The following is a 14076-nucleotide window of genomic DNA, read 5'->3' on the forward strand; positions in this document are numbered from 1 at the left end:
TGCCTTGAAAATCCTTTCTGAAGCATTTTTAGTGAGGGTAACAATGATCCACTGAGGATACCAGGCAGAAACAGCAAGAAGATAACAATACTTTGTGTCTGATCCCGTAGAAACAGACACCTGCTCTGTTTGCACAGAGCTTCATTGATCCAAAACCAAATATAATTGTCCATGTTAGTCTTTGATTTGCATCATTGAATTGCAAGAAGGGTTGTGTAGTACTGTGGTTTAACATATTATAATGAAACAATAGTCTTCCAAGCAAAGTCAGGAAGTGAAAAACATAGGCTGTGTATTTCTGCTCTTGTACAGTATCAGAGATAGCCAGGTTGGCTTCAGCTGAGCTGTTTGGCTTGAAGAAAGGAGCAGTAGTAGTGTGTTGGGTCCAACATTACACCTAGTTAATTAGTTCAGCTTCTCAGCAGTTCTGCCTGAGGTCATGCCCGCGGTAAGGCCTCAGGTAATGGCGTTCCAGCGTTTAGGATGGATACCCAAGCAAGTCTCTTATTTTCACCCTAAGTTATGTTGTTTTGGTAGACAAACTGAATCCATTTTATCAGCCCTGGTAAGGCTGTTCTGGATCCAAAAGAGGATTGTTTGTGGTCTGGGTTGCAACCTCTAGTATACAGTAATTATCAAGCTTTTTTGTATTCTCACACACTGTGCTGTTTAAATGGCTGCGGTAATTTGACTGGCAGAAAGCAAACTGCCAGGTTACTTTTGGTGAGGAGCCTTTTAGGTGCATTCCCTCTTTGGTCCTGAGTCTGTCTAGGTGCTAACTTCCTTTTTAGTTTTTGTCTTTCAGACTTTTTAAATTAAAGACAAATTGATTTTACCTTCTCAGTAGAAAATAAAGATTAGAAGGTAGTCTGTGTCTACTCCAGAAGTACTGAAAGCATGGGCAGACTGACAGCTCTACAAAAGCCACACAGCTAGCTGGAGAGACACCAAAGAGAATAAAAAGAAACATGCAAAGAGATTTAGAAAAAGTAAAGCAACAGCTGTGGTGCAACATCACCTTACAGCTTAAAATATCATTACATAATTATAGTAGCGTCCCTTTATTGCTTTTTTAAAGATATCCTGTGTATTATCTTCAACAATCCTCTCTAACTCCTGGTCTGGCAGGAGGCACAAACTTACATGTTGTTCTGCATTTAATGGATTTTTAGATACATTGGCACTCTGTAATTTTAACTAAACTTTGGAAAACCAGCAGAATCTAGAGCAGCAGGGTGGAGATGGCAATTTCATCTTTTAAGTAGGAGGATAATAAAACCTGCAGGTTTATTTGTTAGGTAAATAAAGTTTTATGTCCTTCAAAACACGTGAATACTGTAGCATATACCCATCTCTGAATTAGGGTGGCCCAAACTTGTGCTGCATTGTCTTCCTGCCCAAGGAGGCAGCAGGCATGACTAAGGATCGTTGCCCACTTTGCTTCTTCCCTGTCTGAGTGAGTAGGTGCCTGCTGCCTCCCAGCTGAGATCTCCAGCCCAGCAGCAGAGGCTGGGGTGACATGACAAGTAGGGGCACAATATGAATGTGAAAGTAGCCGTTACCATCTGTTGTAACGAAACCCAGTGTTCTATGCACAGCGAGCTCTTCTGTGGAAGAGAAGTAGGTAGACTTCTTGGGTTTCTCAGAATGATGTACTAATGATACTCGTTTGCATCCTAGGCGTATGCCTGCAGAGTGGGCACAGTGCTATGAAACCCTACAATGTTTTTTAAAGTTAAATGTAAATGGGAAAGTTTTACTTACACCACATGCCATTATTTCAATGTGCCATATGTATTTCTAAGACACAATCCATGTTTTGGAAAGTATTTTTTTAAATTGATCCCTGCTCTTTCATTTCTCTGTCACCAGAATCACTTAATTGGAGTTATACTTTGAATTACCACGGGTTGGGGGGAGTCTAAGTAAGACATAAACATTGTAAAATGGATCTGTGTTTGTATTATCTTCCACTACAAAAGGAATGGTGGATGTAGTTTGTTTAGTGGGAAGGGCCCTCAAGTATTTCTACAAGCTGAATAAACAAACTGGTTAATACAGTTAAGTGGGCCTTAAATTCTAGTTTCTTTAGTAGCGTAAATTTGCATTTAATCCCTATCTTCCAAGGATTTCAAAGCAAGTGAATGTTTGCAGGTAAGTACTGTCAACTTGCAGGTAGGAAAACTGATGTATCAAGAGTTTCATGATTTGAGATAACAAATGGGTGGTGGCAGAGCCAGAATCCAGATGTCCTATCTCTCTGTATGATCCTTCTGTTAATGAATAGTACTTTCTTCCTGTTTTCACTTTACTTCATTTAAATTGCTGTTAAAATCTTACAGGTTTGAGAAGCCTCCCTAGACCTCTCTTGGTGGCTGGTCCTTCAAGTTCTGGAAGCACTGATGCAGATGGTGGACTCTTTGCAGTTCCTACAACTCTACCACCCAACAGCCGCCACGGGAAACTGTTCTTGCCTAGCAAAGATGCAGAACTGACCTTTCGGCAGCACCTGGACACAATCAGTGTAAGTAAGATGACTGAATGAAAAAAGTAGAGTATTATGCCTGAGCCAGCTCCTGGTAGGAGTTTTTTGCTGAATCAGAAAGTATGGGCTTCTATATGAAGCAGTACTTCTAGTGATGCTCAAACATAACATATTAGCTGAGTCAGATTTTGACTATATAACTATGCTTTGAAGTGATGTCACCTCTCCAGACCTGATTCTGAATGGCCATCACACAGCCTGATGAACCTGGTTCGCTCTCTAAGTAAGTTGCTCTAGCAAATATATTTGCCAGGTTTAGCAAAACTAATATCCTTCTTACCTGTGCAGCTAATTTTAATACAACTTCACTGCTGTATTTCATTCAGACACTCATTTTGTTTTTTCCGTATACAATCTCAGTAACAACTTCGTAGCAAGCTACAGTAATTAAGTAGTGAAATGTCTTTTTTGGGAGAAAGCTTTATCTCCATAAAACAAGAAGAAAAAAATACATTCCTGGTGAAAAATTTTCCTGCTTTGGCAGAAAGCATATTGTACTATATGAAGCAAAACACAATATTTTAATAGTTATAATTTTATTGAAAAACAGGAGTTTGAAGGGCATAATTTATTGTGTGTCTGCATGCTTACAATACTTCCTAATGCATTTTCTGTTCTTGTCCAGATGCAGTCGGACTTCTTCTTGCCAAAGCCAAGGAAGTTACGGAATAGGCACTTGCGGAAGCCATTAGTAGTACAGGTCAGAACAATTTGCAGTGTGTGAAGTGCCTGTTTTGTTTCCTGACTAGGTATGAGTAAGGCTATAATGATTTGCACCTAACTGAAATAAAAAAAATCCAGAACATCCCTCATATATCCATTGGAAAAATGAGGCTGATGAAGGAACAAGCATTTTAGTATATAGTGTAACCAGCCATGCTATATTCCCTATATGAGGAACATCAACAACAGTAGTAGCCCAGTGCATGAGGTAGTTTGCAAAAAATAAGAAAGCCCCTCATCTGAAAGCAGGTTCTGGTGTTTGGGCCTGCTGGTACAGATGCACAGGCAGCATCTTCATGTGGTACCCTGATAGCGCTATTGCAAGAAGATCTCCCTTCAGATATTTTTTCCTGCTTCCTTCTCACTAATGGCTGTTAAATTGGGGTGGGTATAAACCTCTGGTGCAATTAAACATTACACTATTTGAAAGAACAATGATTTCTGGAAAAACATGGAACTTGCAAAGAGAGGTATAGAAGAGGTAGCGCGTTGTCATGGAACTTCAGTGGTAGGGAGAGGGAGGTGTTTACCTCCCTCAGGGAACCCAGCAAACACACACACCACTGTGAAACCACCGGCTTGTCCTAGGGACTTGAGGCAAGTGGACAACATACAAGAAATCTAAAACCAAAATAATGGAAACTTGTTTGGGGGAAAACAAAGTTACTGAGTGTGAATGAATATACACTTTTGTCTTTTCTGCTCTCTGTAAGAGTAGGAGACCTAGAAATTACATACATACTAGTTTTCGGTACTGAGCTATTCTGGTATATGCAGTTCCATTTGTTTTAAGAGTACATACAGCTGCCTCATTACTTCACATTGGTTTATTTGTAATGGAAGATCAGTTTGCACACAGACTAGATCAGAGTTGTAATTCTGTGGGAGATGTAATTTCTGTGGGGAAAATTACTGCAAGAATAATCAGAAAGGACTATAGTTCTAATTAGCATTTCTCTGAGAATTGTCCATGTGGAAATTCTCTGTTACGGTAGTTTACAGAGAAAACACATTTCCTATCTGTAACTTCTTTCTCAGGATAACACAAACCTTATTGCTGTGCCTGTTGAGTGATAGTTGTGTAGATACTCTGCTTATTCTGGAAGGTATCATTAACTTTTGTGCCTTAGAAGATGAGCTTTACCCTCTATTCTGTGTTTAAATGTATTCTGGTTTATTGTTTTTTTTCTCTCACATAGAGAACACTGCTTCCCAGGCCATCTGGAAATCCGTCCCAGCATGTCTGTTCCTTTTCTATCCTATCCAACTCATCCATTACAGGTGAGTCTGCCTATCTTCTATCACTTTTATGCTGTCATGAGATGGACTGGAAAGTGTCCCTTAAAACTGCATAAAGGAATAATTTCTAAAAAGAGGAAAATATAATTTCAAAAACACAGAGTAATTTACCAGTTGCTTGAGTCACTTCCTACAGGATGATGGGATTGTTCTCCTGGATCATTTTTAAGCAAGTCATGATTATGATATAATTTTTTTTCCTTCCATTTCCCAGTGTTGAAAGCAGAGAAGAGTAAGGAGTTCTCTACAAGGAGACTAAATTTTGGAATAAGTTACTTAGATAAGATTTTTTTTTTTTTCTGTAGTGTATAATAATTTGTCTAGATTTTATAATGGATTTTCCCTAGTACCTGGGATACTGTTTAAATTTCATACGGTATAATCCATATACTACCCATTTGTCCTCTTCTGCTGATACACTCTTGAGTGCAATGGTAGTACAGGTGATACCTAATCTCTGCTTAAATCTCAAAGTCAACATGAGACCTTAAAGGCTATTGCCATTGAAAATAATGAAAGCAGCTTCAGTAACACAGCAACTCTTGCTGTTGTATTTGCGGTAAGGCACTGATTAGCTTGCATTGCTATTTCAAGTCTGTTTCATTGTCTGCTACTTGCATTCCCAGAGCTCCCTACTGCTTGAAATTTGTTTGCTTTCATTAAAATGTGTTGTGCTCTGCTTTAGAGATGTTAGATTTCATTTGCTTGAGAGGTATTTAATCCTTCACCCTAGGGAGAGGTTCATTTCGGCCAATCCAGTCCTCACTGACTAAAGCTGCTGTTTCTCGTCCAATTGTGCCCAAAGTTCTTCCAACACAGGCAACCAACCATCTATCTAGTAAGTCCTTTCTTAAACAGTATGAGAGTCACGGTCTGTTGTGATATGTATGACCTTCCATTGTTGGTTTCTATTTCCTAGGTAAAACAAGTACTGCCTTTGGAAGTTAAACTGGCTGTGTTAATGATATCTTACATTCTGTGGCTTTGTGTGACTGCAGAAAGGGAACAGTCAGTGGTGGGACAGTCTGAACTTGGTTCTTTTGCTGTGTCTGACTTGCAGGCAAAGCAACGGGTTAGAATTTGTAACCAAAGTTGAGCACTTCTGTGACCACTATGAAAAAGGGTTGTGACATACTTGAAAGAAATTTATAAACACCTTATCTACTAACATGGGATTACGGATTTTACAAGAAAAAAACATGCTGCTGTACCCCAAGCAAATACTGTCTTGCAAAAAAAGAATGGGTCCCGTAATTAAACTGATTAGTGAGGTGAAAACAATGATTGCCTCTGTTTTACTTAGAGGCTTCTCTGTGATAGGAAGCCATTCAAATATTTTAAGTGTATTTTAAAAGATCTGTGTGAGGTTGACACTGCAACAACGTAAGTTTTTTATATTGAGTCTAAATGGCTGCTAGAGGCAAGTTAAAATAAGGCTATGTTATTTTTATAACTGCCTCTAGTAAACCGTAGGAAATTTGTAGAAATTTTGTAATCAAATACTTAACAATTTGCATGACAAAAAAATAAAAAAAAAATAAAAGGAAGGGGCGGGGGGGCAGAACTGGGAGGTGTCTCTACCTGATAACATGTAGCAACAGGGCAGAAAAATTAAGCTGAAAGGAATGTTACACTTTGTGAAGAGAGACATGTAGCAACAGGGCAGAAAAATTAAGCGTTTTAGCTGAAAGGAATGTTACACTTTGTGAAGAGAAACAACTGATACAGCTGATCAGATTATTACCATTTTCGCTTTTTGCCTATGTCAAGTTTTGACTCCAGGCAATTTTTTAAAAATTGTATTTTAGATTAGTCACAACAAAGTAATTGTCTGAAGAAAAGGTTTGTAACGTGTTCTTTGCTTTCCCCCCTCCCCCTCCAAAAGGTGCTATCGACTTGGCAGCTAAAAGTGCGGGTATTATCCCTGGTAGCCCTGTGCCTGTCCTGGATGCAGATGGTTTGTCAGGTGTATCTCCATTGTCACCAGACGGAGTGACCACGGTGGTAACAGGGCAGGAGTCAACAGTAGCACATCAGAATGGAGGCTCCATCACCACTGTAGAGGTCAGAGTCTCTTTTAAAAGTCGTTAATATCTTACTCTTTCATTGTATAAAAAAAAGCTGTATTATTAATTACTTCAATGGGCTTTCTCCTGGAGCTTGCTGTTAGATGCTTTTCTCATGGCAAACCCAGTTGATGTTGTATAGTGTGTATTTTGGGGTTGAGGGATCAAATCGTTGTGACATTGAACAATCCTATATAATAGCTTTCAGCTGTGAGACTGTTGAAGTTGGCCATCCAGAAATCTGGGCTTGAAGAGAATCACAGAACCACAGAATAGTTTGGGTTGGAAGGAACCTTAAAGCTCATCCAGTTCCAACCCCCCTGCCATCAGCAGGGACACCTTCCACTAGACCACGTTGCTCAAAGCCTCATCCAGCCTGGCCTTCAACACTTCCAGGGAGGAGCAGCCACAGCTTCTCTGGCCAACCTGGGACACTGTCTCACCACCCTCACACCAAAGAATTTCTTCCTCACATCTCATCTCCGTCTCGCTCTTCCAGTTTCAAGCCATCACCCCTTGTTCTATCACTCCCTGCCCTTGTCCAAAGTCCCTCCCCAGCCTTCCTGGAGCCCCTTCAGGTACTGGGAGGCTGCTAGAAGGTCTCCCCGGAGCCTTCTCTTCTCCAGGCTGAACAGCCCCAGCTCTCAGCTTGTCCTCATAGGAGAGGTGCTCTGGGCACCTGGAATGGCAACTGTGTTTTCTCCTTTCTTTTTCTTTCACTGACACCCAGAGACATGTTAGTTTGTGTCATTTTCTGAAGGAGTTGATGGGCAATTTTGGAATGCATGCTATGTAGAAAGATCATGCAAAAATGGTGACAGGCACTTGTCTCTTACCTCCCCAGCTACATTTACAGCATCTCCTGTGAACGTTGGGCACTCATGTGATTTCTCTTGTGCTTCTAGGGCTCAGGCCCTGGGTGTCGGGTTCCGTTCATCAGCCTACCAACACAGCATGAGCAGGAGGCAGTTCCTGATGGTTTCCAGGTACAGCATGTGTTGAAAGAACACTTGTGTGAAATGGGTAATGTTTTGAAAACACCACTGGTATTACTAGTTATAACCCCTTATTCCCAGGTAATTGTACACCATGGGTACTGTTTTGTAGGAACTGAAATCTTGCGCATCTGAAGAAATTTAAAGAAAGCAGCTTTCCTAAATTTCTTAAATTGATGTGGGTGCTGTTCTCTAAAAAAGTAAAGTGAAGCTGACATTCTCTGACCTCTAAAGGACAAACAGGTTTTATGTATTTCTTGATAGAGTGGCTCTGCTTTGTCATACGTGTGTATTTTAGACATCACAAAGAAAGATTTCAGCAACTGGCAGTCCTGCTGCTTGCGTGTTGCTGAAGAAGGAATACTAGGACTAAGAACATAATTGTAATTCCAGCATCCTCTTTAGAGAATCACTTTTCTTTATGCTTGATCAAATAAGAAATAGGTACTTAAAAAGTAACTGTAGCAGCACTTAAGTTGTAAGAGTGTTATCCTATCCCCAACTTCTTTCTCCAGTGAAATCCAGGACCTTACATTAGATACTTAATCCTCAGAAAACAGGCTTTTTTTTTTTTTTTTTTTTTCTCTCTCTAGTGGAAGCACTTTACACCTTTTCTGTGACAAGTACATGTGAAAAAGGTCAAATTAATTTGTTTGGAGAGCATAAAGTAAAGATGGTTTTTTGGTTTTTTGTGGGTTTTTTTTAAAATAGGACAGATATTAGCACATTAACTTCCTAGACATTTATTTCTGGTAATGGGTCCTTAAGTTCTGGTTCTTGCTGTCAGGACAGCTTTTTGTATACTACATCAGAAAAAAATCACAGTTCTATAATGAGGTATTAATGATGACACCCCTTAAAAAAGACAAATTGAGTTTTGGGAAGTCCGGCTGTAAAGAGGAGTGAGTTAGCATTTTAAAATATTTATATACTCTTAAAGCAGTTACAGGTTTTCTGTCTATACAAAGGCAAATTAATACTTAATTCTTAGGAACTATCTTGTAGGTTTATCAAAATCGTGTTAATTTTATCATTATGCTTGTTTCTGTTACGCAGGCTGTATTAAATATTCTATGGAATGTTACAGACCCATATTTTTTCAGATTATTTGGTAAGATATGGGCTGAAGCATATTTGTTGATGCTTACAGATATTTTTCATTAAAATAATACAGATTTATTATATAACTAATAATATATTCCTAAAATTTTAGTAATATTTTTAGTGGCTTATTAGTCCTCTTTTTTTTTTTTTTTTTTTACCTTAAAGTCTGATTTCAATCTGATGCTTATGAGCTAAGCTATTGCTTCTCACATAGATTTCCAAGTCAAATTCATGAACAATTTTGTTTCTTGTAACAGGGCACACCAGTCCTTTCTCTGTCAGAACTGTCCAAGAATCCTCTCCAAAATGGTCTTTCCACCCCTCCACTTCCCTCATCAGAGGCTTCCAGCACCCGGCTCTCTCCTCCCAATGTTTCTGCTCTCTTGGATATTTCTCTGCCTGGACCACCTGAAGATGTGCTTTCTCAAGGAGAACCTGCCACTCAAATCAGTGATTCTATTATTGAAATAGCTATCAGCTCTGGTCAATACAGTAAGTCTGAGCTTAGCTAACATCCTCCTATTAACTTAAAAAAAATAAAACTGTCATCTTACATGTCAGCAGAAAATTCTGGGAAGCAGTTCTTGATTTTTGGGGTTTTCTTAATTATCTGTTGGAAATAAAATTATGTCCCTAGTCTTTATTTTCTAGCATGTATGGATGTGGTTTTGTTGTTGTTTTTTTCCTTTCTAAAGATAAACTGGTGCCATGTCCTATAACCTTACCGCATTGACTGAATCAGTGATTCCTGACATTGGCTTACAGGTGAAGGTGTTTCTCTCTCTCCTGCAAAGCTGAATGGCAGTGACAGCTCCAAAAGTCTTCCGTCCCCATCCAGTAGTCCTCAACAGAACTGGATTGCTTCTCCCAGCCATGATCCCCAGTGGTACCCCAATGACTCCACAGACTCATCTCTCAGCAGCTTGTTTTGTGAGTGTCAGTATGCAGAGAACTTCCACAAAAAAACTCTTTGCTTTAAAAACAAACAAAACAACTGTTTATTAGAAGTTAATCCTTTGGAAAAATGATCATAAAACCATCAGGATGTTTGTAGAATTCTTCCCTTCTTGCTTTCATTTCAGCAGTGTTGCCTTGAATACATTTTCTTTCTCTTTACAAGTCTGCTCCTGAAAAGTTCCTGCTGCTAGATTGGGGTCCATACCTTGGGACAAATAATTCCTTTGCAGTTCTTTGTAGTCTGTTTGGAGCCTGACTCATCACTTAGGTTGAGACATTTTGGCTGTTCTGCCAAAATGAAAAGATGCCCTTGGCTCTGATGTTGGAAAAACAGGCTTCGTTCTATGCTGCATGAGCATAAACTCAAAGACGTGAGATCACTGGGTTTGTTTGGGGTTTGGCTGGTGGGTTTTTTTAATTAACATTTGATGGAACCAGCGTAATTAGTTTCTGTACTCTTAGCAGTGTGCTGATGGTGTTCATGCTGGTAACGCATAATTTTTAAGGGACAGAAGAAATAGATATATGTCCTTCATTTTCTCTTTCCTTGTTTCTCTTTATCCTCCCCATTGCAAACATTCAGTACAGTGACTTATCGATGTACCTGTTCTTTATAGCAAGTTTCATCTCCCCCGAGAAGGGACGAAAAATGTTGCCAACTCCTGTTGGGACTACCAGTGGCACCTCCTTGCTGGGACCCAGCCTTCTGGATGGAAACTCACGGGACTCTTTTGTGTCACGATCTCTGGCAGATGTAGCAGAGGTATGTCATCAAATTACAGCTATCTGCTTCCTTTTTTAGTGCAGTGGTATTGTATATTGTCCATCATACCTTCCTGAGGTATTGGAGGTAAAGATGCTTTGACATCTAGACTTTAGCTTAGTAAACAGTCTTAACAGAAAGATGTAAAATGACCTGAGGGTGTACTGCACCAGAGCTGGTGCAAGAAGCTGTTGTGAGCACCTTCAACCCAGGTCCTTTCTGCTGGGGGGAGGTCATGTTTACCTTGTTGGATGTATCTTTGTTTTGACAGAGGGAGTTGTAATCCTTCTCTTTTGTGTGTGTCCTGCTTTGTAGAGCAGGAATTGGAAATACTAAAGATGAGAGAAAGCTACTGATGCAGCTGCAGTACAGTTGGAGGTCTGGTAGAAAAAATAACTAGGTTCAGAAGGAAGAAGCAGGAAATGACTAATATTAAATTACCTGAGAGAATGGCAGAAGGTCCTGTGCTGCCGAGTTATTTTCTCTGTTGGTAGAATTATCCTTGTGTTTTGAAATCTTTTGAAGGGATAGAGTGAAGACCAGCAGTTACTAAGACTTTGATACACTCAAGGACAGAGCTCCCTTTCAGAGGGACAGAGCCAGACTGGAAGAATGAGCTGCCAGAAACATTATGGAATTCAGGAAGGACAAATGCAAAGTCCTGCTCCCAGGAAGGAATAACCCTGACAGCAATATAGGCTGGAGAATGATTAGGGGACAGCTCTGCTGAGAAGTACCTGGGCATCTTGTTAGACAGCAAGGTGAACATGAACATGAGCCGGGATGTTCTGTGGCAGCTAAGACAACCAACAATGTGGTGAGCTGTTTCAGCAAAAAAAAAAAACTGATGATTATCCCACTCTACTCAACAGCTATGAGACCATGTCTAGAATATTGGCAGCAGTTTTGAGCACCCAATACTGCAAAGACATAAATAAACTGGAGCAAGTTCAGCAGAGGGCCACGAAGATGATTAGGGGGCTGAAGCACCTGTCTGTGAAGAAAGGCTGATGGTACTGGGCTTGTTCAACCTGGAGCAGGCTTCAGGGTGGGAGGGACCTATCTGCCTGCCACTACTTGCGGCGAGGTCAAGAAGATGTAGCCAGGCCCTTCACAGAGTGGTGGTGGATGGTGAGAGGAACAGGCAAAAGCCCAATTGAGTAGGTTATGACTACATATAAAGAAAAGCTTTATCACCCTGAGGGCAGTCAGGCAGAGGAACGGGTTGACCGGAGATGTTGTGCCGTGTCTGTCTTCAGAGCTTTTCGAGACTAATATCAATAAAGCTCCAAGTAAGCTGGTCTGTCCTCCTAGGTGACCCTGCTTTGAGCACAGGAGGTTGAACTAGAGACCTTTTCACGTCCCTTCCAATCTTAATTATCCTATGATTTACAGTGATTGACTCAGTGTAACATCATGTACGTTTTAATTTGTGGGGGCCAGCCCTGATGGAAGGAAATGTCATTCCTCTATTGCCCTTTGGATTTGGATAAGGAGGTTCTGTACAGACCTTGTAACCAGAAGCTGCAGTGAGCTCACGCTGTTTTAATGTGCCCTTGGCAGCTTCAGACTCCACATACAGCTCTACTTCCTGGCATAAATACGAAGCTTCTGCTTACTTGGTGGTGAGAATCTGTCAAGGTGTGTGTTAATAAAGGAATATATGGTAACTTACTTGCGTGGATTTTAAGTGGCGTTGCAGCCCTTGATCTTACAAACTGCCTTTGAAAAATGGGGTAAGCCAACATTTTAGGCACACCAGAGCAGCTATTGTGGCAGGTGCAGATTTGTGTTGGAGTCTTCAGAGGAAGCAAATATCCTTTAAAAATGGCTTTAATGATGGGAGAATTTTGAAAGGCCTTTTATTAAGTGTCCTGCAGAATCAAGTTTTATTTACAAATGCGGTTTCTATGTTAGAGGTAATGTCTATAGAGGTTTTTGTACTAGTGCACCTTAATGCTGAATTGAGGATAGTCAGGTAAGGCCCATTGAGTCTATAGGGTTTGGTGTTTTGGTTTTGTTTTGTTTGTGGGTTGTTTGTTTTATTTTTTTCTTAGAGGCTTCCATTTAGCCATGGATAAGAGCTATTCTCTAACTCAGACAAAGTGAGATAAAGTGTATCTTTCATATGAGGAAAGGCTGGGAATGAAGATGAGGGAGCTGGACTCAGGCCAAGAGGCAGTGGGTACAAATTGAAATACATGAAATTCCACCTGAACACAAAAAACCTTTTTTTTTAATGTGGGAATGGTCAAACACGGAAACAGGTTGCCCAGAGAGGTTGTGGAATCTCCATTCATGGAGATAATTCAGCATTTGACTGGACAAGGTCCAGGGCAAGCTGTTCTATCTGACCCTACTTGATCAGGATGGTTGAACAAAATGATCTCAAGATGTCCCTTCCAACCTAACCAGTTCTGTGACTCTGTTTAAATTTCCACTGACATGTAGCTCTTTTCTCTCGTCTCTTCTAGGTGGTGGATTCCCAGCTGGCTTGCATGATGAACGAGAACAGCATAGATTACATATCTCGTTTTAATGACCTTGCACAGGAACTATCAATACCTGAGCCAGCCCGCAGGGAAATTCTGTTTGATGGAGGAGGTGGTGGTCCCCCAATTGGGGATCTCTCACAGTGAGCGTATGAGACCAACAGGCTGTTGTAGACTGTTCAGCGAAAGTTGGAGCTTGAAGTGCTGGATCATGGCAAGGGCAGGGTGTAGAGAGAACAGCTGAGGCTCAGTTGTCCTTGTCTTGTGCGCCTCTTTTAGAAAGAGAAGCATTGTCTTCAAAGGTCTGAAGAAATATTTGCAAGTCCTGGAATGTGCAATATACTGGGAACAACAAAACGCAGAATAGGAAATGGCATGTCCCCTGCATCAGTGATATAAGATGGGAGGTTTATGGGACATTCCTGGACTTGTACTTTGGAATGGCCTAAGCCAGAAGCTCAAGCAGGGAAGGGTATTGCCAGAAGCTCCCCTACATTAATTATTTTTTGTGTAGTAATCAAAATGCCATGATTTGGGATCCACATTGAAGTTGTGGAGGATGAAGGGTGGGGGTGGGTATGGGAACCATTTTGCATCTTGACATGTCCTAGTTGGCACTCTTTTTATCAGTCAATCAGACTGAAGTTTCTTGCACTCTCTTCAAAGGCGCTGCGACTCTACAATGCTTTGTTTTTATAGACTGTTCTGTTTCTTTGGCTGTTTTGTTGTTTGACCATTCCAGCAGGGGCACGTACTTACTTCTTTGTTGTGTAGGGGAGCTCTGATTCACCCTACTCCCAGACTGCATGGATCTTTGGGGAGTTTCCTCTGTTTTTAAACCCCATCACATGTCACAGTCATCATCATCCTTACTGCACTCATTCTCCACCTTTGAGATTCACATTGCACAGTTTGTCCCATGGATGGGAGAGTGTTTTCTTGCTTTCCCTGAAGAACGGTTGCTTTTTAAGTCAGGAAACACTGCAGAAGAGCTTACTGGAATCACTGTTAAAGCTTTGTCATAATTAGTCTTGGCTTTGCCAGAAAACTGTATATATTGCCATCTATCTTCACAAAAACTGAGGATTTACCTGAGAGGGGAAATAGGAAAGAATATTCTAATGTATAGAAA

General features: G+C 40.6%; 1 protein-coding gene across 1 annotated transcript in view; it reads left to right on the forward strand.

Moving 5' to 3' along the window:
• CRAMP1 (cramped chromatin regulator 1) overlaps positions 1-13573 on the forward strand; it is a 37467-nt gene extending 23894 nt beyond the window's left edge. Inside the window, exons 11-20 of the mRNA XM_010165750.2 lie at positions 2343-2524; positions 3171-3245; positions 4468-4549; positions 5301-5405; positions 6453-6631; positions 7539-7619; positions 8990-9224; positions 9498-9662; positions 10307-10452; positions 12927-13573. Coding sequence (XP_010164052.2) covers positions 2343-2524; positions 3171-3245; positions 4468-4549; positions 5301-5405; positions 6453-6631; positions 7539-7619; positions 8990-9224; positions 9498-9662; positions 10307-10452; positions 12927-13091 — 1415 coding nt within the window. The 3' untranslated portion in view covers positions 13092-13573. The remainder of the gene's footprint in view (positions 1-2342; positions 2525-3170; positions 3246-4467; positions 4550-5300; positions 5406-6452; positions 6632-7538; positions 7620-8989; positions 9225-9497; positions 9663-10306; positions 10453-12926) is intronic.
• The last annotated feature ends 503 nt before the right edge of the window (positions 13574-14076 follow it).

This window comes from Antrostomus carolinensis, unplaced genomic scaffold, assembly GCF_000700745.2.
Source record: "Antrostomus carolinensis isolate BGI_N321 unplaced genomic scaffold, ASM70074v2 scaffold1124, whole genome shotgun sequence".
NCBI classification, from domain to species: domain Eukaryota; kingdom Metazoa; phylum Chordata; class Aves; order Caprimulgiformes; family Caprimulgidae; genus Antrostomus; species Antrostomus carolinensis.